Source organism: Haliaeetus albicilla, chromosome 6 (genome assembly GCF_947461875.1).
Source record: "Haliaeetus albicilla chromosome 6, bHalAlb1.1, whole genome shotgun sequence".
NCBI lineage: Eukaryota > Metazoa > Chordata > Aves > Accipitriformes > Accipitridae > Haliaeetus > Haliaeetus albicilla.
In genome coordinates, this window is record NC_091488.1 from 18,025,424 (window position 1) to 18,048,324 (window position 22,901).

The 22,901-nt window shown below is 39.6% G+C and overlaps 2 protein-coding genes across 8 annotated transcripts in view; both read left to right on the forward strand.

Moving 5' to 3' along the window:
• The window catches only part of CCT8 (chaperonin containing TCP1 subunit 8), a 336,809-nt gene that overhangs the window by 83,492 nt on the left and 230,416 nt on the right, over positions 1-22,901 (forward strand). The gene's annotated exons all lie outside the window — the stretch shown is intronic.
• The window catches only part of GRIK1 (glutamate ionotropic receptor kainate type subunit 1), a 173,970-nt gene that overhangs the window by 83,449 nt on the left and 67,620 nt on the right, over positions 1-22,901 (forward strand). For all 6 annotated transcript variants that reach the window (XM_069785257.1, XM_069785260.1, XM_069785261.1 and 3 more), the window contains exons 2-4: positions 11,671-11,838; positions 14,244-14,501; positions 22,265-22,446. In XM_069785257.1, coding sequence (XP_069641358.1) covers positions 11,671-11,838; positions 14,244-14,501; positions 22,265-22,446 — 608 coding nt within the window. The remainder of the gene's footprint in view (positions 1-11,670; positions 11,839-14,243; positions 14,502-22,264; positions 22,447-22,901) is intronic.

Sequence of the window (22,901 nt, forward strand, 5' to 3'; positions counted from 1 at the left end):
AGAGGGGGTGCATATCTCAGGCCACTGTCCTAGCCCCCGGTTTATTGGCTGCCCTGTGCTACACAAGTCTCTCATATTGCCTTAACAAACAAACAAAAGGTATGAGAGGTCTCATTTTCCCCTCTGATGAGAAGGGCAAGGACACCAGAACTGAGGCAGCTTTCTTGTTTTCTGGCTAGTCCTACACCACCGACTGCATTTACTGCCTGTACCAGTGGGGCAGAGGTTCCAGCCATGAGCCGAGACTTTGGCAGGGTTAGTGAAGAGCCCTGGGGGAGCTCCAGCCACCATGGGAGAAGGAAGGGTGGTGACAGTCACAGGTAGAGTCCTCTCCGTTTTAGCTGAATGATTTTAAGCCTTTCCTCCAGGGTGAGAGGACCAACTTCAGCCTCAGAGGAATCTACCATAAACTATTGTTGCATATTAGAAGGAAAGCAAAGTCAAAATTCACTATTACTTCATGCACACTGTGTGACAGCAAAAGCTAATGTAACCTTTGTATCCTTTATGTTTAAACTCTTGATTAGGACACTATTTTTTGAATGCTTAAAAATGCAAAGTGTCCATAGTAATTTATAAATTAAGATCTCTGCTGTAGCTTGCTAGCTGTGGGCTTCTTGGCATCCCCTATGTCAATCATTTCTGGATTGATAGGTAGCACTGCCTTTAGGGGAATTGTGACAGCTGGATTTCAGAAAGAAAAGAGCGATTGACTAAAGTTTGAGTTTAAAATGTCCCCCCCTACCAACTTTAACCTCCCTCCACCACAACCTCCTCTCTGGAAAGGATGTACTTTTGGATAGTCTGTGATCTGAGGTTATCCATGCTTTTTCAGGATAAGCTCAGATTTCTTCAGCTTTAATAAAGACCTTATGTTCCTAAGCATCTTACAGATAATAGTGCTTAATGGGCACTCATGAAAAGAAGGAGTATATAATTTTTAAAGATATAACCCTCATGTTTATGCATAAAAATGCTGTTTACTGAATAACGCACATTTCAAAGTGTAGTCTAGGATTTTGAAATGTCTTTCTATTTCTGTGTAACAGCTTGAGAAAAATGGCTAATCCTGAAGTAGTTTCATTGCATATGCAAAGTCACAATTGCTTTATAGTAAGGCTATATTCTAACACCTCAGGATCGCTCTCCAGAGGAACCTTTTGAGGATTTCAGTCGAATGAATCTATACATCTCTCTATGGGTCCTCTGCTGTCACAGTGCAGAAAAAGTAGTAAAATGGCTGCACATACTGTATTGATCGCTACTTTCTGGTAAGTGTAATATCTTGTAACCACTGCAAAGGAAGGTGGTAAAGCACTTTTTGCACAGATATACCTCCTGTTTTAACCAGGTGCCTACATAAACGCAGGTGTTGAAACCCCTCTGAATTCAATTTTCCTTGCTGTTCTTTTAGATAGGGTCTCTATTGTTCTGTTTGGGTCAAGGTTTCCTCAAATGTAAGGTACAATTACTTTGGATCTGCAACAAATCTTACTATATTTTTTAAGCAATCTAATATTTTTGAGATGGAACCAGATAAAAATCAGTAAATAAAACTTCCAGCAAGTTCCACAGCTCAATGCCATCAGTCTTTTAGTCTTCATTCAACCAGGTTTCTCTCCATTCTCCTCATCTACTTTTTATATCTGTGAAATTCTTTTTCCCTTCCCTTATTCCTTAATATAAACATTGGCGTTTTTCTGTGATTGTTCCTTCCTCTCTACTTTTCATGTTGCCTTTCCATCCCTTTCAATTTTCTGAAGCACCTTGTAGTCCAGCACATGATCAGCAATTAATATGTCAAGATGTCTGGATGTCTCAGAGGGACATCCTCTGACTTAGACAGATATGTAGGAAAAACGTATCTGTGAAGTAGTGCTCTGAAAGATTGAAAAAGACACCAGAAAGTAAGTTTCTCTTCCAGTGGGACTATTTAAGTTGTTAAAGCATGGTGGGAGAAATGCTCAGCCGTGAGACAATTTTATCAAAACCTGTTGAAATCAGTAGAAACATTTATCTCCTTCAGTAAAGTCTTATTTCTTCTGAACAAGGTGATGGGGAGGGAAGTTTAAAAGCTTGTTACTTTGTTGCTGGGAGCCTTAAAAAAAGGGAATGAAACCACTGTTTCACTGGGCTACTGGGGAGCTCTGAAGAAAGCAGCTCCATTAGTACCACACAGCCTGATTAAAATGTGGTTCTGTTGAAGGAGGAGGCTTGATCTGCCATGTACTTTTGCAAAGAACAGCATACAAGCCATGCTCTGCAAAGCGGGCCAGATCGTATGTGAGGGCAAGTGGGGTGCCGAAACTCTGTGTATGCTGCTTTAGCCAGTGCCTTGCTCCTGGGGAGAACATCCCACACAAAATCTAACCCCGGTCTCTGCAAGGCTCATCTCCCTTATTCTAGCTGCAAGAAGAGAAGGGAAACAATTCTTATTCCCTCCTCCTTGCTGCGTGGCCAGAAATAGCAACTGATGGGACCCAGTGTTACATGTGTAACTGGGTAATTAGAACGAATTTTCTCCCTCTCCTGTTTTTGTCTTGTTTGAAATTAATGCTGCAATGCATGGATAGCTAGTTTGCCCAAGTAGGTATGGTTATGTAGGGGGAAGAACAGCAAACAATATAAATAACATATGTATTATTCTGCATTTTCAGTACTTCCTGACTAGCCTGTGCATCAACTGAAAACAATAAAATAAAGACAGCAAGGAAATAGTTTTTTAAATTTCTATTAAATAGAGAGTTTGCACCTCTAAAATGATCCTTTAGTTTCCAGCTAGTACTGCTACTGTATTGCAAGAGATACCTGAATCAGGTCAACCTTTTTTTTCCCAGTTAGAAAACGAAAAAGTTCATTACTTCGAAATTCTATAACATGAATCATGCCAATTGAGCCTTTGGGAAATATCTCCAAACTCACACGCTGAACTCAACTAAATCCCAATGGAAAAGGCAGATCTTTGTATCTTAATAAGCTCAACTTTTTATATATGTACATACACACATACATATTTTTATCCCTCTGCTTTCCACAGAATAAAAGCATTGCTGGATGCAGTACCTTGCTAGAATGCAGATAATTATAAAACCCCAGCTCTGGTTCTCATAGAGGTTTTGGATAGGGAAGTGCTTTAACATTTTCTATTTAAGATCCTTTCCCTCTTTTGTACTCTTCATCTCAATCTTTAACTAGGCCTTGTTTGCTGTGAGTTATGCATTCAGACCTGGTATAAGGGGTTGCAGCTCTTCAGCAGTCACAGAACTCGCACCTGTCTGCATGAGGGCTGAAACCAAAATGTGATTTCTGCCAGTTTCATCGCTGTGTAATTAAGCACTAACCATGTTGCATGAAAATAACAGAAAGGCTGAGTCCCTGTGAGAGTTCAGTCTAAATCAAGAGAATTCTAAATCAGACTGCAAAGCCTGACAAACCGTACCTCACCTCTTGTTAAAGCTGAGAGCAAAATCTTCACAGAAGCAACAGGGATACAATCACATCCTAAAGCCATGCCCAGAGGTGGATTTCAGATGTGCAGTTTCGAACCTAGGAGATACTCAATTTGTCAAATATTCAGTGGCCTTTCTAAAAACAAATCTAATCTTAAAAAAAATATCCTCACATTTGCTGAATTTGACACGTGAGTTGCACCCCGTTCCGTCTTTCTTTGTTGGGTTTCAGGTCATGAACCTGTCCCAGATTTCAGCTTCCCAAGCCTACCGCGCAGTCATGGAAAGGAAAATGTAACCATCACTCCAACCCCACAAAGCCAGCCCTGCTCCAAATTATTCTGTTTGGTTGCAAATTTCTTGCAGTCTGGAGAAGCTTGCAATCTGCAGAGACAGCAGAGGAAACAAATGCAGAGATGGGGATGAGGGAGGCAGGAAATCCAGGTGAGCACGAGAGCAAGACACTTGCCTTTCTATGCTCACCATCTCATCTTTTATTTTAGATTCAGATGGCTGAAAACAGTGAAGGTAGAGTGTAGAAAGAGGAAGGGTATGGGCTTCGAGTTTCTTTTGAAGTGCATCCTAAAAGGAGGAGCCCACAGACAGATGATGGGTTACAAACGGAAAAGGATCCAGACCCAGGATCTGGCATAGGCAAGGCAATGGCAGTGACATTTGGCAGGGTATAGCAATGAGGAACAAGATTAAAGGCATACTGGACAGGAAGGAGGCTGGGTGAATGCAAAGATGGTGAATGCTGAGGTAAGAACAGGGGCTTGAAAAAGGGTGGGAATAGGCTGAAACAGAGCACAATGTATGGAAGTTTTCCAAAACAGCTTTTGAACAGATTGAAGAGGGAGTGATGGTAGGAAAGTCACTCAAGCTCTTAGTTTCACTGTCTGTAAAATGAGGATGATAATAGCTGCCTAATTCAGAGGTCCCTGTTGCAAGGCTAAATTCACCTGTGCAAAGAATGCTGATGTGTTCAGTTTGCATTCTGCGAGCCAAATGCAAACCCCATGCATCTAATTCCACAAAAACCTAGGGGAGCAAACCCACTTTGGTCTGGATTTGTAAATGTAAAATGCAATTACTGTTTGTTGTAGGATTGTGATCGTTAATGATTCTTCATGAGAAACTTTTTTTTTCATATGCACAAACACATAACAGTAGTTTTTAGGTCATGTATCAATTAGAAATAATAGTTAATTTCTGGACTAATCTTACACAGTCAGTGAGCTAACTTCAAAAAGAAAGATACTGTTAAACTGTCTGCTAAAGGTAAGCCTTTAAGTAACAACTTATTTGATTATTCTTTTCCAGTCAGCTGAATGCCCAGACTTAGCTCTGTAATGAGTGCACTTGCATCGGCTCTCAGACTCCTCATGGCACAGGAGAATATGTCCTCTGGTCAGAGGCAAAAATGGAAAAAAATGCTCGGGGGGGATTTCCTGTAGTGAGTGGTTTCCGTCCAAGTGGCACACTCTATAACTCTGTAAGTGGTCATTATCTGCAGAAAAGAACTTCATAAACACTGTTTTGCTCTGCCCTGTTCCCCTCTTGGGCTAGCAGGTCTACCCCTACCACTCTGCTAGCCCCACTAAGCTTGAGAGGTGTGTGTGAGTCCATAGCCATCCCACCAGCAGAGCGGTGTGAGTCCATATCTATATTGACAGAGAGCAAGGGCAAACTGCATGCTAATTTGGCTTTATGAATCTCCTACATTAACTTGGCATCAGCAACAGCTTCTCTTTTGGGAAACCAGTGACACATAGCTTCACAGTCATTAGGATTTTAAGTCTCATTTCTCTTCAGTGACTGACAGATGGGTTTTAATGAGGTCTCATGGACCTCCTGGTGTTCAGACAGTGCTATGGAAAGGAGGGGAGGCTTCTCAGAGCATAAATCCCTTCAGGAGATAGATGTTCAGATGTTTCTGGAAATCCTGCTAGCAAATCACCTGCATGTTGTGGCACTGGATTGCCTTTGAAAGCTGTTGGTGGCTCAAAGCTCTGGGATGGAGCAATGACATCCAGTGGGCTCCGTGCTTCCACATTGCTTATTCAGTGTGTCATCCTGTGCAACAAACACCTCGCCAGGAGGAGAGACTATGAAATTAGGATATCCTTTGAGCAAAAAAAGAAAACCTGGACATCAGCCTTGTAGAAGTAAAGTTTTATCCTTAACTGGAAACAGCTGTAAGCCACAGAAAGTCCTCTTTTTGTCTAGTAAAGGGAAAAATACCTATGTCTTTATAAGGAAAATCTTAATTGTAATCTTAACTATATTTTGCCTCCACTATCCTTCTTAGTCTGTATGTTTTAACATTTCAAACATTTTTTACTGCATAGTCAGCATGTTTGTTTTCAAACAGCATTCTTTTGAAGGTAGAACCTGAATAAGAATGTAAACAACATACAGCTTTCAGGTTTTTTAGCACCTGTTTCTCACTTTAATTTCTGTCAAAATATCAAAATACTTGATGCTGGTATTAATATGGCTACTCCTGGAGTCATATGCCTATATGAATAGCTGAGCTATCGTCTTTAAGTTGCTGGGACTGCTGGCTGTATGAAACAGATGGTATGCTGGGGGATGAAAATCTGGCAGCAAATAAAAATCCCAGCAATATATCTTTTAAATCTCATTGTATCTGGTGGCTTGACTTATGGTCCTTGAATACTGTATCTAGTATTCTGCAACACTTTTCTCTATTTTAACAGTACAAGCAAATTACTTCCCTACACTGCCAGCATTTTCCACTGGTCAAAAGTAGAGAGAATTATGTAAGTGATAACATATATTATTAAAAAATGGCTGGAGGACAGTTCAATAGGTGATACACAGTGGATTCCTGGTGTGAAAGGGAGGTTGACTGCTGGTCTGGTGTGTAAGCATGTACATGGACCTACCACAGAGCTGCCTCACACAGCCACCAGTGAGCTGGAGAGACTTTTAACAAATTTAATTGGGAAATATGAAATTTATCCACCAAGATAATGAACACAGGCATGTCCCAGAGCAAGATCTACCTCTGAAAAATAACTGCTTTTTTTGGCATGTCTATGGTGACCACTGGGTCTCAGGCTGGCTTAAGAGCAGAACACATTTTTTCTCTTTTGGTCTCCTTTAGGTGTCAGAAGAAAATATAGACTACCCTCAAAAAGCATGGCATTTTCACACCTCTTTTTGCAGGCTATCAGTACTGTCTTTGTAAGACTACCTCCATTTCATCTGGCTTTATGTAGTATTTTAATAGGAAGTAGCAAATAACAAAAAAACCCCCAATGCCGTAAGATGCTGTTCTTATGTTTGCTATGGAGTAGGTCAGGAAAATCTCTCTGCAAGCAGGATATGACTTTAAAAAGTATTTTGAAAAGTTAGCATTTTACTTTGAAAGCATCAAAGTGATACTACTGACTGAAATCACAGAAATTCCTTCAAGGCTATTCAGGCACTTCTATGTATACATGGCTAAAAAAAAATATACTACATCCACTGTATTGGGACTAAAATATATTAGTGAGATATTTTGCATTGAGGAAACCTGACCAAAGAAGCCCAGGGAGACAGGTCGATAGCTGCCATCAGAAAGGGCGTCAATTTTTAGCTGTTGCTGTTTATGACTGGCTTTAAAACAGAGACAGAGAATTTTTCCAATAATAAGCTTTTAGCTCTGCCTTGTCTTGAAGCAAAATGTTGAGACCCTTTGAGAGGTATGGAAATGGATTCAGCCGTGACCTTTTCTGAAACTCTCTCAGTCCATGATAGCCCCTTTAAATGGAAACATTTGCTTGCTCAGAAGGACTGGAGCTGCTTTTTCAGGTGTGCCTACTGAGGTGTGCTTTTATATTTTTGACATTTTACTTGCTGTAGAATTTTTTTATCTTCAGAGGATGAATGGGGCTGATGCTTTGCCATAGTGGTTAGTTTGACTAGCATTTCTCAATCCTCTCTGCTGAGCAGTCACTCGTGTGGCTCAGCCCTCATTTCTGTCAGAGCAACACTAGCCAAGTAGTCATTTTCCTCTTACTTTCCACAGCTACATTAAAAGTAGGGGCAGATACAGCTTTTTCCTTCATGCTTGCAGACATCGCTTTATAAATTAAATGCTTAAAGTGAAACGTTTCCTCACACACATGAGCCGAAGGAGGGTTATTGGTTAAGTTGACATGAACCTGGGCTTCTCCCACTGATGTGCTCACATGTGGCTGGTGGAGAGTTACTCCCTGTGTGCAATAGGATGGGGTAACCTACATCTGGCATTGCTCCCCAGCTGTAACTGGTGAAACAGCCTCTGGGAGGTGTTGACATCCATGTGAAGCAGAGCAACCCCTGTAGCTCTGGCACTTACCTGGTTTGGGGTAGGCAGGTTCCTGCTGACTCAGGCAGCCGATCCCACTCATAATGGGGGCAGATGTAGTGCCTGTGCAGAAGAAAGGTCAGGTTTGCCACTGACCAGGACTAGGCAGCTTTTGGTCAGCCGAAGCTGCTGCAGCAGATTCACTATCTGGCTGAGTAAGTGGGAAGGAGGGGAGGAAGATGAAAGGGAGGACCCAAAAATTTAAGCTTTGTCCCTTGTATGTGCTACCAGCAGCCTACCTTGAAAGCCAGTGCTTGTTTTTGTGCTTAGCAATAATAGCCTCATTTCTGGAGCATTATTTATATCTTGAGTTAATATTGATTTTTTTCCTTCCCTTGTAGAATCCTGTGGTTAATTTGTTTTTAAAATGTTGTATAGTAATTACTTTGTTTAAATGAATCATCTGACAAAACAGTTCTTCATCAAACTTGTCACTTACTCTGCTATTTCTTTTTTAACCTGGACCTTACAATAAATTCTAAGCTTGACTGTAAGTCATCAGCAGGACATGGGGGAAGAGGAACTATTTACTAAATTGCTAGATTTCATTAAGGATACATGGATGAAAACACAACAGCACAGAACAGCCAGATTTTATCTGCTGGCTTGTTTGTGATGCAAATTTATAGACTGATTCAACTCTTTTTTGCACACATAGGTCCCAACAGAAAAATCAAGCTCAAATAGGTAGCAGTTCAAGCTTTTCACAGTGCAACTATCCCAAACTTCACTCACAGTAAGCAAAACTTCCTCCATAAACTGTCTCATGGACTTTGTTCATGGGCAGCAGGGCATGGCTCTTTGTGCTTACTTTAGGGTTTAATCAGGAGAACATTCATTCAGTCAAGTAAACGTTTACTGACTTGGAAGAATGACTTTTGTGGTCTCAAAACTTCCCCATCCTAGCAAGGAGAGGGAGCACTACTTCTCAGAGACTTTAAATGGCACCCTATTCAGCATCTCCAGTTCAGCTGAACTAAATTTTCTGTGTAAGATTATGAACCTCTTGACTAGCTGTCCTGTTCTTACACCAGACCTATCCAGAGTCTCTCACCAGCAAATGAAAGCATGTAACCAAAGTCGTCTGTGCTTTACTGCTATGTTAACACGTACAAAAGGAACCTGGAAAATATGTTGAGGGGGTACCAACATAGTGATTATACAGCTGACTTTCAGAGAGACCTATCTGAATATATTTGATGTGTATGTGATAGTACATATGCAGTTTTGATTAGTTTGCTTAGGAAACGCATCCATGCAATGCTTTCCCTCTTTCCATCACTCCTCCTTTCCCTCCACTCCTTCCCTCTGCCCAGTGAACTTCTACTCTTATTTAAAAGGGACCAAGCAAAAAATCTGCAAAATTCTGCTAATGAAGTATAAATAGTTCACGGATATACATCAATTAATATTAATCTCCATTTAATAGGCAACTGATTAGAGGTCTAGAAAAAGTTCTAGTCCTAAAACATGAAAGTGCTTGTGTATGTACAGTTATGAAGGTTACCTCAAGGGTGGTTGAAAGAAGTTGTTCTAATTTGAAAAAAAAAAAAAAAAAGAAGAAAAAAGAAAAAAAGAAATTAATACAAGCCCAGCACAATAATAGTTTCCAAGATGGTGGTCTCCCTGTCTTATTAGAAAATTCTCTCAGGCTATCCATTATACTCAGTGACTTCCACCTTGCCTTACAAAACAATGTTCTGCTAATTCTAGTAAGGATCCAAGCAAAATACAACAGTTGTATCTTGCTGTCCCAATCCCAAGCTGGCATTATAGCTAACCAAAAATACTTGTCTGCCTCAGGTGAAAGCAGGGAAAGCAAATTTTATTTAACTAGAAAAGTAGTAAACTTGTTGGTATCATCATTGGGATGAGGAATTATAAGATCTGAATGAACAGGCATTAGATTTTTTTCCTTCTGCTAATCCTATAGTTTGCAAATCTGGAAAATCGTGCTGACTCTCAACATTCCACATGAGGTTTTACATTCGATTCCAAAACCAGCACTTCAACTTTTTTTTTCAGCTATTTCTCTGTGTCACAGTCTCCTGTAATCACTTGTATATTTTATGATGGAGGGGAAAAAAAAACCAAACAGAAAGTCTTTAAGGTTCTAATACATGCATATAGTAAATGAGAAGTAGATACAGTGAACAAGAAAATTGCTTAAGTTGGCAAAATTGCCTAAGTCATGTTAAGGTATTGTTATATATGGGTTTGAGAGATAATATAATGCTGTGTATTCAAGAGTAGCTAGAGATTACATTGCCAACTTGGGATTGATAGCCACCAGTGTTTTCATTGCTGAGTTAAAATTCGAAACAGGTTTTAATTCCACTGTGTTCCCATTTCCTGATTGTCAACTAACAACTGCACTATTCCTACACTGGTGACATCAAAATTGCAAGAGATTGCAGTGCATTAGCTGAATACATTCTGATGCTCAGAAAATATAAAGTGAATATCTAGGGCTCAGATTTCACATGGGGAAATGCGAAAATATGTAACTGAGAAATCCAAAGTATTCTCTAGTGACTTGCACTAAATGAGTAAATTATACTTGCAAAATCAAGTACTGAAGCTGGAGATTGCTGTTTAAAGGAGCTCTTTTTTTTTTCAAATTAGCTGTGTTTGTTATGCATTCATCAAATCCCAGTGCTCCTAGACAGCCTGAATGTGTTGTTGGCATAATAAAGTCTCTAGAGGCTAGAGGGAGTAGACATCCCCATATAAGTGGGACAGCCTTTTGGCTTGAAACATAGCCACCTTCCCCATCTCAGAGTATATGCCAAAGCATTCAGAATGCTTCCAAAATTCAGATTGGTTATTTACAGGTCCTCTTCTGGAAAACTTGCTTCCAGGTTAAAGAAAAGCTCAGATTCACCTCATTTGTTTTAAAAAAGAACAGGAAGTGTATACAATTTCAGTTTGAAATGTAGAGAAAAGTTCTGACAAATCAAGCAGCACTCAAAAAGCAGTTGCCCAGCTGGGATTGCACAGAATGGGTTGGGACATGTCTTTGTTCAAATACTTCAAAATAGATGTTGGAAGAAGAGTATAGAGGAATGATAGGAAGTTGAGAGCAATTGTGCTAGATTCAGCACTGTCCTTGGAAGAAGACTTTTAAACTAGTGTCATCATGATACAGGTAGATGCTACACCACTGGAGAGATCGACATTTTGGCACAGAGGTGAAATCTGTGGGAGCAGTGTGTGGTTCAGTTATGTTCTATATCAACAAATTCAGTTCATTCAGCAACAAGCTTTGAAAAAGTAAAAATGCTCACCTGTCCCTGAGCAAACTGAGAAATGGCCAACAAGGTTGCCTAAGTTTTATAAAAAACCAAAGCCCTACTAAAACACCAGCCTCAAGTGGAAACTTTCATTCCATTTCTACTCAAACTCCTAAGTCACTTCTGAATGTGGATCTTGTACTGCCAAGATTTGCAGAAACACTTCAGAAAACATCTCCAACACATCCAAGTTTCATCTCTAAACATGGATTAGATTGGAGCAGGGGGAACAAGACCTATGAATATCACTACTTTCATTAGTTGGGAATTCAATAGAAGTTTTCACAAGCATTTAAAAATTTTATTTTGAAAAGCCTGAATAATAAATATGCATCATCTTTCACAGATGTTTGTCTAAGCAGCATTCATGATATTGAGTTAACCTACAGTGACACTGTAGATAAAAACTAATGATCCAATAAGTTTTTGCTGCAGTGCTTTTAACGATTTTAACTGTTTTCCTTTATGAACACTCAGATTATTACTGCTCATAATTTATTTTTCTCTTTTTATGTACAGTGATGAAGAAGTGAATAATACTTCTCATTTATCTCTGTTTCAACAGGAGGGATATTTGAAACTGTGGAAAATGAACCTGTTAATATTGAAGAATTGGCTTTCAAGTTTGCAGTCACCAACATTAATAGAAACAGAACACTGATGCCTAATACCACATTAACCTATGACATCCAGAGAATTAACCTTTTTGATAGTTTTGAAGCCTCCAGAAGAGGTAATTATCTCAATTACTGTGTCAGTAACACACATGTTCTATACTACCTTTCCCCGGCCTGGTCTCCTTTTTTGCTCCAATTGTAACATGTATATGTGAATGGTAACATAAAATTCATCTTCCAAAGTTATTTGAACTAAGAATGAAGCTGGACTTGGACTTGTCATCTAGTTTCTGATAAAACACCTACATACTGTCTGCATGCTAAGAGCCCCAGACGGAAGGTGGCAAGTCCAACCCATTTTTCTTTCCAAAAGATAGATTTGCCACCTGGAATTCTGCAGAGTATGATCACGGACTAACAGGGAGCACAGTGGGATGTCACAATGCACACACACACAGAGATATCCATTATTCATAACAAATTATTTCTATTGTACTTTTAAGAACAGAGGCCAATAGTCTCCCTGTCCTGAAATATTAATGCTTCAGAGGGTTAGACGTAGAAGTAAGTTTCTCTGTGATAAACGACTATAAGAATTGGAGTGGACAAGTTTGGAATTTTTTTGCCTATTCTTTTATTATTCTCAGAGGGAAAATTATGGTCCAATTTACTTGCGTCTAATTTACTTGCAGACCAAAACAGAAAAGGGAAAAAAGTCACAACTCTCCTCAAGCACAGTGTAACTCTTCACCTCTAGGAGGCAACCTTGAAGTTCGCTAAAATTTTATGTACAGCAATCTGGTTCCTGGAATTACATGGTGTGCACACAATCTCATGCAAACAAGTCTGAAGAAAGACTCATAAGTCGCTAAGACTTTGCAGATGGGCTTTGCAGTTCACTATAACATCTATCACTGTAAATGGTACAAGATATGCTTGCTATAAGGCAAAAGATGTGTCTGCTATAAGGCAAATGAAGGCTGGAAAATAAACATCACGAATCATGCTAGAATGCTGGTAAACTGTCACCTTCCAAACGTCTAAGATACTAAATTCTCCTCATGGTATTCTAGTTTCTTACTAAAGACTGGAAGAAAGGAGAATGCTTTCAAAGAACATGAAAAATAGCTTTAAATTCTCTTTATTGCATTCTTTTTCAAGTATCAGATATATGCTGGAACTATATGCTATGAAAAATCAAGTATGCTGGATTTATAATCCATATAATCCAGAGAGACAGGATTTTAGATTCCCTGTAGAGTGAGAATCTCTTCTGTGACTGTTGTGAAAGTACCTTCTCCATTTGATCTGTAGAATGAGCTCATTATAAATATTTTTACATACAAGGAATACATTCAGACAGTAGTAATTTCTTCTCATCATGAATTATTGATATTATTTATGCAATTTGCACATTAAAACTTGTGATCCTTTACAAAGCCTTCTGAATTAAACCTTGGAAACCTGTGCATTTTATGCTGTCTGTAAAGCACTCATTTGTAGACTGAGAAGAGAAAATAATTGATTTCCTGTCATACTCTATTACTATCAGAGAGCTAAATACTAATTTAAAAAATCTCAGCTCATTGTGGATGTTTGTGTACTTAGTATTTCATCCAATCACTGTAATTTCTAAATTTTCCACAGACAACTACCTTACAAAGAGTACAGCACTGCAACTCAGTGCAGGGCTTTGTCCCAGTCGATAAAGACCTTATTAGAAACATTTGCAATAAATTTTACTAATGGACAAAAGTAATTAATATTACTTCATCTTCTGTCTGTTAGCCTGAAAAGACATGAGAGGGAAAGAAAAATGAAAAGACACCTACAGGAGGGATTCTTTTGCCTGAGATATAGGCACAAGGAGAAAGAAACCTTTGTCGATACTAGCATTTGACTGATTTGGAGAGGTATTAAAATGTCAGTGTCTGTTGGTTCTTTATTTCCCTGTGTCATTACTAAGGGCTTTAGGCTTTACTGCCTGTTTTGTAAACACAGATTATGGAGAGCCATGAATCATAGTGCCCTTTACTGTTTATATTCCTTCAGTAGCCTGAAATTAAAGCAACTCACATGGGTAGAAGCTTGCCAGTCATGGAGGGAATCCGTAGAGTCTCTGTTGTAACTCCATGAACATATTTCCTGTTATGCTGCCATGAAACTTAATTCATATGACAGCCTTTTGGCAAGTCCATAGCCAGAGAGCTCCTGGTTTCTCCAGGATAATGCCATTCTGAGAAAGGCAATTTAGGAATCAATGTGATCTGAAGGTAATGAGCAGAGAAGTTGTTTTGGTTTTATTTGTAGCAAGCAGGTTCTAGGATATAACGCTAATCAGTAAAGCCATTTTCAGGAACTATTTGCAAATCTCTCAGTGGGTTTGGGAGCAACATGGTTACCCATTCTCACTTTCAAATGATGGGGATGGATGGAGAATAAATATTCTCAGTAAACATCACACAAGTTACCTGCTTTTGCCAGCTAAAAGCTTCTTCCTCTCCCTTCCTCTCCCCCTCAGCATGCGACCAGCTTGCTCTTGGTGTAGCTGCTCTGTTCGGACCTTCCCACAGCTCCTCCGTCAGCGCAGTGCAGTCCATTTGCAATGCACTTGAAGTCCCGCATATTCAGACCCGATGGAAGCACCCTACAGTGGATAACAAAGATGCATTTTATATCAACCTCTATCCAGACTATGCAGCCATCAGCAGAGCAGTTTTGGATCTTGTACTATACTACAACTGGAAAATAGTAACAGTAGTATATGAAGACAGCACAGGTAAGTAGTACTGGTGCACTGCAGATCATGTACTTCTGTTAATGTACATACATGAACAAATTCTGTGAGAGAGAGTGCCTGTGATAGTTCAGTTTGGCATACTTACAGCAGTTTTTCCCAGAATATAGAAGAAAAATGTCTCTGAAGGTTCAGCTATTCTTCTGCTGCTATGGCTTTTGGAAAGCTGTTCATTTCATCAGACCTTAAGAAGTCACTCCAGGAGGTAGCTCCTGGATTTTGAATACTCAGTCATGTTTTGCTTCCTATTTGTGGAACAACTAACACAGCTTCAAACTGATAAATATTGTAGTGTGGGACTGATTAGGGATTCCCCCTCTCAACGAGGGGTTGATCTTAAAAGGGATGCATCTACAACCCAAAAGTTCAAGCTGCAACATTTTTAACGTAGAGGCTACCTTGTTCCTTGAAACTCTCAGAAACAGTAAACTCACTTGTCAGCTGGGTACTGAAGACTGAATCTGAAAGTTGCAATTTGTGTAAATGTGTCGTAGTTTAACCCCAGCTGGCAACTAAGCACCACACAGCTGCTTACTCACTCCTCCCCCCCGGTGCGATGGGGAGAGACTTGGAAGAGTAAAACTGAGAAAACTCGTGGGTTGAGATAAAGACAGTTTAATAAGTAAAGCAAAAGCCGCACATGCAGGCAAAGCAAAACAAGGAATTCATTCACCACTTCCCATCGGCAGGCAGGTGTTCAGCCATCTCCAGGAAAGCAGGGGTCTGTCATGCGTAACAGTTACTTGGGAAGACAAACGCCATCACGCTGAATATTCCCCCCTCTTTCTTCTTCATCCCTCAGCTTTGTATGCTGAACATGACATCATATGGTGTGGAATATCCCTTTGGTCAGCTGGGGTGAGCTGTCCCAGCTGTGTCCCCTCCCAACTCCTTGTGCATTCCCAGCGTACTCGCTGGTGGAGTGGGATGAGAAGCAGAAAAGGCCTTGGCTCCGTGTAAGCAATAACAAAAACATTCCTGTATTGTCAACACTGTTTTCAGCACAAATCCAAAACATAGCCCCCTTCTAGCTACTGTGAAAAAAATTAACTCTATCCCATCCAAAAGCAGCACAAGATGTTTCCAGCCTGGGACTCTTAACTCATAGAAGATCATTAATTCTTTATGACAAGAACCTCCCCCTGGGGCACACAGTAGTCATAGCTGTCCAGTAACATACCATGGACAATCAGTATCAGTAACATGTGCCTTTTATTCATAGGTTAAAAATAGAAGAAAAGAGAATAACAAACTCATTCCTGGGAACAAGTGATTTAAAAGCTTATCAGAGACTAGGACTTTTTTTTTAATGCACAGAGACTGTGGAAGGGTGTCAATGTATAAGGGAGTCCAAGCCACTGTTGCATGTCTTTACATGTATAGGCTTTACTACCCCTGTAGCTGATACCATATACTGTAGTGTATTTGTTTCTGAGCAATGTATTAGCTGCTCTGGTCATTGAGAGGACTACATATCTAAACTGCTCTCAGAAGGAGTCCTGTCCAGCAGGATTACACACCAAAATTTGTTCCAAGCATGACTGCAGAGAACGTTATCTCTCCTACAGTGTAGACTCAGTCATGGATCAAGGGTCCATAACCTGGCTTCACAAGAAAAGGTGTGCATGTAAACAAACCATTAAAAGCTCAGAGAGGTCTATAGCTCTCCCATCAAAACACAGGAAGCGCTAAGCAAGGCTTGCTAACTGATTGTTTTTTGCAGGGCACAAAGTTACAGGTAAGGGCACATTCCATGCAGCAGAAAAGATTTTCTTGGAGACATCATACCTGTAGAGATGAAGAAAGTAGAGCCAACTAAATAAGACTTACACTGACAGTTTTTCCACTGTAAACCCTCACCACCATCCTTCAACACTGTCTTTTATGGTAAAGGTGTAGCTGAACCATACGCACTTCTGAAAAATCCTGTTGTGCATTAGTGGTCAGTGGTGCAAATTAAGCACTTCTCTGTCTACCCCACTCTGAGGCTAGCATTCCGCTTTCTCTTCCCATTGCCCACAGAAGTATAACACCTTCTAGAGCTCTACAGATGTGCAAGTAACATTTAAATTGATTCTTTGATAATGGCATAAAACAAACCTGGATGAGCCATGAGCTCAGGCATCTGCTTAAGCCTTTAAAGGGAGTATGCAAAAAAAAAGCATGTATATTAAAATCATGTTGTAAAAACATGTCTGAAAGACAGAATTCTGCTTAAAAAAAAAGCCAAACCTCAATTTTAAGGCTAAAAATGTTGTATATCTTTCTGCACTGTTGACAGCACAAAAGAAGCACATGTTTCTTCCTGGATCCAAGAGGCAGATCTCAGTGCCAATATTCTGCTCACCTTGGACTCAGAGAGTACACCAGAGGGTTGGAGGTAGAAGAGAAAGACAAAGTCAGGCTGGGCTTACTGCAGCAGTCTTCTTGCATTTCCATTATGATGGTCTAGCTCAGCAGGATTTCTGCTGGGCTCCTAGCACTGTATACCAAAATATACTCATGGATAAACAAGTAGAGGTCTTTTTCAGCCTACTCCATTAGCAAATTAACCTTCCAAAACACTAAGTGTTGTGTACGTGTTCAGCTACAAAAATGACTGATATTAAAGAGACTTCATTTGCAGAGATATTTAGAAAGTAAATTAATCATCAATCATCTTATTAACTTGGAGTCAGGAAAGTAAACAGGTCAGCTTTGTTCAATATAAGAAGTCTTTGGATTTTGAGCTAGAGTGACACCATTTAGCTCAAGCTCTTTTTATTTCTCATCTCTCGTGTTTGACATTGTTACACTACAAGAAGAAAAAACATATTAACCTTTTTTTTCTTAGAGACTAATTGTATGTGAAGATTAGCTTCATTCCTAAACAAACAATGAACTCATAGCTGTAACAGTAAATTTCCAATGATCCATACCCAGATTATTCAGGTTGAGATTAGCCTTGCTCCAGATTAACAGACTATTTTGAAGATTAAGTGTGGAAAATCCTGTTTTCATCCTTTACACTACAGCACTGCTGCAAGCCCACATGCCGTCATGGCCAGCTCCAGCACAGAGGCCACATACTGTGCCAGTTTGCTGATCTCTAGCTGTTCACCTCCTGTAGTTACGTTTTTCACTGCTGCATGGACCCATCCATCAATGGAAATGGAAATGGAAATGGAAATGCAGAGTCTGGACTAAGCAATGTTAAAAACCCCAGTTCATCTGAGTGAGCTCATGTTTCCAAATGATCCAAATCCTTTGTGCTTACCCTCCTTATCACAAACACTATTTACCATACTGCCAGTTTTTGTCATCCAAATGCTTTTCAGCCATAACTTTTTTCCAGTTGGTGATTTAGGAGTGCATACAGAGAAAAGAGCACTACAAATGTCTGACTGGCTTAGCACCAGCTTTCACAGACCTCCACTGTTTAGTAAGGCTTTCTCATTGACATCTGCTTTTTGAGATCTGGCAAATGATTATTTTATAGTCCCACATTTTGCATGAACAAGTTGTATCACATATGAAGATGGACATCTCCCGAGGACAAGTGCTTTACATCTAGGGAGCTATCTGTGTCAACAGAACTTGTAACACTAAAGGCACTTGGTGTGATACAGAGCTATCTCCCTTTGACAGCGTAACATCTCTCATAATTATAGTCCCATGTTTTCATTCTTCAGCATTTTACCACCATACCAGCTTTACTCTTAGCTTGTCCAGTGCTTACACTGGGGTAAGCCGTTCTATGTTATCTCACTTACCCTTTCTGATATTGACAAAATATTAACATTTTTTTCCAATCTTCTAGAATTGATTCAGGGTTCCAATATTTATCACATTAGTTGTTGAGTGTTAGTAATCTACTGAGTGGACTCTATAGGACTGTCAATGTTAAGCAAATTTGATATAAGCAGCTCTAGAAAATCTGCAACCAGTAGTGCTAAAAATTACATTTGTAATAGGAAGTACTTACTCATGCTGCTTCTTATCAAATATCATGTTAAATGGTACCAAATGCACCATGTTAAACAACTTTACTGTCTCCTCCAAAGGGACCTACAGCAGTTATAAAGCTTGTATTTTGTTCCTAAAATACATTTGCAAAATTCCTTCATGTTTCCTCAATTGAGCTGATCAGGTTTTTACCCTCTCTCTTAGACTTCAGTATAAGTAAGAATAGTAAAGCGCACTACAGCTGATTTTTATTTCTAAATGCTGTCCTTACTGTGCCATTGAAAGATGGACTTTCATCCAAAGTCATCTTTCTTAATAGTAAATTAATGGCTTCTGGCTATAGAGTAAATATTTATTTAAACATCTCATAGTGTTCTCTTTCTGAAATTCTCGTCCATCTCATTAATGCCTATAGCTTTCCAATGCTAGGGAAAAATAAGACTCCTAAGCAAATGTATTTATTTTTCAGGTTGAGACTGTGCTCCTTTTTTCCATATTAAGCATAATTCATGTTATGTTCAGAGTCCCCAGGCCATAATCAGCCTTCATTCTGATTATTAATTCCTGTTTATTTTTCATCAAGGTATTGAAAAAGAGTTAGTTTATATCAAGTGCAATGCCTTTGTGTAAGGCAAAAAATTGTCTTCTGAAGTTTAAAAATGATCTAATGAAAACTTGCAATGGACTGAATGATACACTGAGCATGCATTTCCCAAACTTACGTACCATAAATTATGGTTTATCTTTCCACATGCTAGAACTGGGTAGACATAATGTCTTCTGGTTTAATTTAGTGGTTTGTAACAGAACCCTTCCAATATCCCACTTTTGCACTTTGTTATTTGGCACATTGATCTGTAACAGACACATGACTTTGTCTCAGTTATCAACAACTCAAACAAAAGGAATAACACTGCCTTCAGTGCAGGTTTGACTCCGCTTTTGATCTATCTTCCCTGAATTCAATAATTTTAACGTACCAGGTGCTGAGAAGGGCGAATGCATCAAATTCCTCATCTTCTGTAAGAATCCCTGACTTTCCCCACTTGTTAGCCTGCTGTCCCAGCATTTGTTTAAGGCTGAGGGGAACTAAATCTTTTTGTCACATCAGTTCAATTAATTTGCACAGGGCACAATTTGAGTTCTTACTGAATTTTCTTTCTTTGAACTTGCAGTTACAAGAGGCATCTAACTTTGCTAACCCTAACACAGTTTTCTAATAAAAAGGAGTACTTTGTCCCAAAGTAGTAAAAGCATTTCTTCAATTTTAAGTCTGGCTGAATTAACTATACATTTTTTTAATTAAAAAAAAGGGGGGGGGGGGAAATGGGGAGGTGAATACTTTCTAACAACACACACTACCATGCTTACTGCCAATGTGTGTGATTATTTGCCTGTTGGAACACTGTGCTTATGTTAGGCATGTTTCAACTCCCAAATACATCACACACAACTTGCAGTAGTTCCAGACATCATGAAATGATATTAAATATTCAAAGACAGTCACATATTTTAATATTTTACTCAACTGTTAGAGCAAACCATTTCTCTTGATCAAACCACTAGTTGTGGTAGGTAATCCAACCCCAAGGCTGAATCCATTAATGTTACAGACCACAAGATACTTTCTCAACAATACAGAAAGTTCCCAACCCTGTTTCTGAAGGAAAAAAAGAAAGTGTTTACATGTCTGAGTAAAAGGCAGCAGAATACAGACAGTAGGCCAGGAAAGTTACTGAAATAAGTCTGGTTTCCATCCTTACAGATTCCCTTCTGAAGCCCTAAACTGAGCCTTTCTTTCAGTAGGACTGGCTAACGCTCTCTTCAGGCCCTCCACAGTTCATGCTCAGTCACCACAGCTTCCACCTGGCCAGACTCTACAACATCTTTCCTATCCAAGTTCCTTCTCCAGCTCAGTTCTGCATCGCTCTTCAGGTCACATCACCCACTTTGCAGATAGGGGGCCGATGCCCAGGATATGTGATTTTTGACCCCTTCCCAGTGTGGCCGCTACTTCCTTCCCAGCTTCATGGGCAGTCCGTGATGCCTCCTGCCTGTTGTGGGCTGAGCTCCAGACAGTCTTACCAAGCGAGAGAAAAGCAACTGCCCTAAGCACTGCACTTGTCCAGGCCATCCCCACTCCCGCCAGGAGTCAGACTAAGCACTTCAAATTTAAGATTTGTCCCAAATCAAGACTTGGCGGTATCATGTCCAAGGGTTTGGACTTGTTGAGGAGGAGGAAGAGGAAGGAGAGCACTGATGGTTATTCCCCTGTGCTATCAATTATGCTGGCACTCAGTTGATTCAGGCTTTTGCCTGGTCCTCCAGAAAAATAACAGTGTTGGAAGCGTGTGCCCCATTCTCATAATAATGAGCTCAAATTATTTCATATTTACACAGGCTGGCTTCCAGCCAGGCTCTGATCTCACAGAGTGTGCAGTAATTTACATTTGAATACTCATGATGCTTAATATTCTATATTGATTGTTGATACTTGAAAACCTACAAAGAACAGACCCAGCATTGCAGGCGGAGGGAAAGATTTTTTTTTTTTCAAAACACACTGCCAGTACTTGAGTGAAAGCCAACAGTTCTCAACATAGCAATCACTCACCAACCTCAGTAGAAATAGCGATGCTTCATCTTGCCTTATATATACCATTGGACCATTCAACCAAGGACATTCACGCACAAGACAAATATATACCCACTCTCAGCAGGAGAGCAATGAGTGTTTTCATATTAAAAGTTTGTTCAATTTTTGTTCCAGAAGTGCTCTTGCCTGCATTCTCTCTCTCTTTACACATCTTTTTAAGGCAGCCTTTTACTTTCACTCAGCAGGAGATCATGAGTTTTTTGTGGGTAAATTACATTCATGGATAATGAGAAAGAGACTGTAATCACACACCTCAAAGAACTCTTAACTATCTTTCTTAGGTTTTGGAGGCAGTACAAATTACATAGGAGTGCTGAATTAGCTAGTAGAATTGCACTGTGTTTAAATACTTGGAGACATCTTCAACTGGTTGAGCTCCACTAACTTCAAATAAGCCATGTAGATTTGTACCAGCTGAAGACATAGTCTTGGAAATCACGTTCTTGTATTTACAGATGTAGAGTTGGCTCTCAAAATATTTCAGTTCTTTATAAGATCTCAGACTTGCTGAGTGACCTTACGCAAGTCACTATGCCTTCAAGGCTTTTTATCTCTAAATTGATGATAATAAAAATTTAAGGCTTCTTCTCCGGAGTATTGCAATGTATGCTGAAATGAGGACAATGAGAGCCATATGGATGGCTATTAAGAATAATTATTGGTAAGTGCCACTCAGGCTAACCACTGGCTTCTAAGTGAGCTACAGTGGAGGTGCTGGCCATTGAACATTTTTCTCCCTCTAACACCCCTCACCTGCTCATGCTTGACATTAGGTAGGAAAGTTAGTAAGGAGGTTTCTTCAATTCTTTGTTCTTGTTGTTTAATAACAAAATAATAATTAGGTACTAGGGAAGAAACATTATATCCTTTTTGCAGTAAATCGTAGCAATATAGCATCAATACAAACATATCCTATAGTCAACCAATTAAAAATACGTTTCAGAATATTTAGATGTTGAAGGCAAGTATAACCATGAAAAGGAAAAGCTATAACAATATTAGTTAGGAGGTGGCAAATATGAGACGTAACAACTACCCTTAGGGTATGTGAAATACATTGGGACTGATAAGAGACCCTGTTTAAGTCACAACAAATACTCATTGCACAGAATGGTTAGTTGTATAATTGCATATCATTTTTCAGGTCTAATTCGCCTGCAAGAGCTCATCAAAGCCCCTTCTAGATACAACATTAAAATCAAAATCCGCCAGCTGCCCTCTGGGAATAAAGATGCCAGGCCTTTACTCAAGGAGATGAAGAAGGGCAAGGAGTTCTATGTGATATTTGATTGCTCACATGAAACGGCAGCGGAAATCCTTAAGCAGGTAAGGGGAAGGGGGTGAAAAAGCACGACATTCATTTTGTATCCTGAAAGTTGTCAGCCTCTCTGGTTTTCATTTTCTGGGAAACACAAAAAATGAATGCGTTTATCAATTAGGACATAGGCTTGTTAATACCAGGGACAGAAGTTGTTACAGAACATGCAGCAGCATCTGAGCACTCCACAAGACTTAAGGGCTTCACAGAGCCATAAGTACCAGCAGCAGTATTGATGTCTGAAGAGAAGCCCATAGGTATCCCGCAGAAGGAAATATGCATTTCTTTTTTTAATACTTCAGGTTCTGCTTGACTAGGAAGATTGTTGCATTTATTTTAGCTTGTCCTGGTTTAATCAATATGGGGTTTATGTCTTCTCCCACAAAAAAAGAAAGAGCTCATTTTGGAGTGCTTAGGGAGCAGCTCACGTTGAGCTATTGCCTCCACAGAAGTTGCACATCAG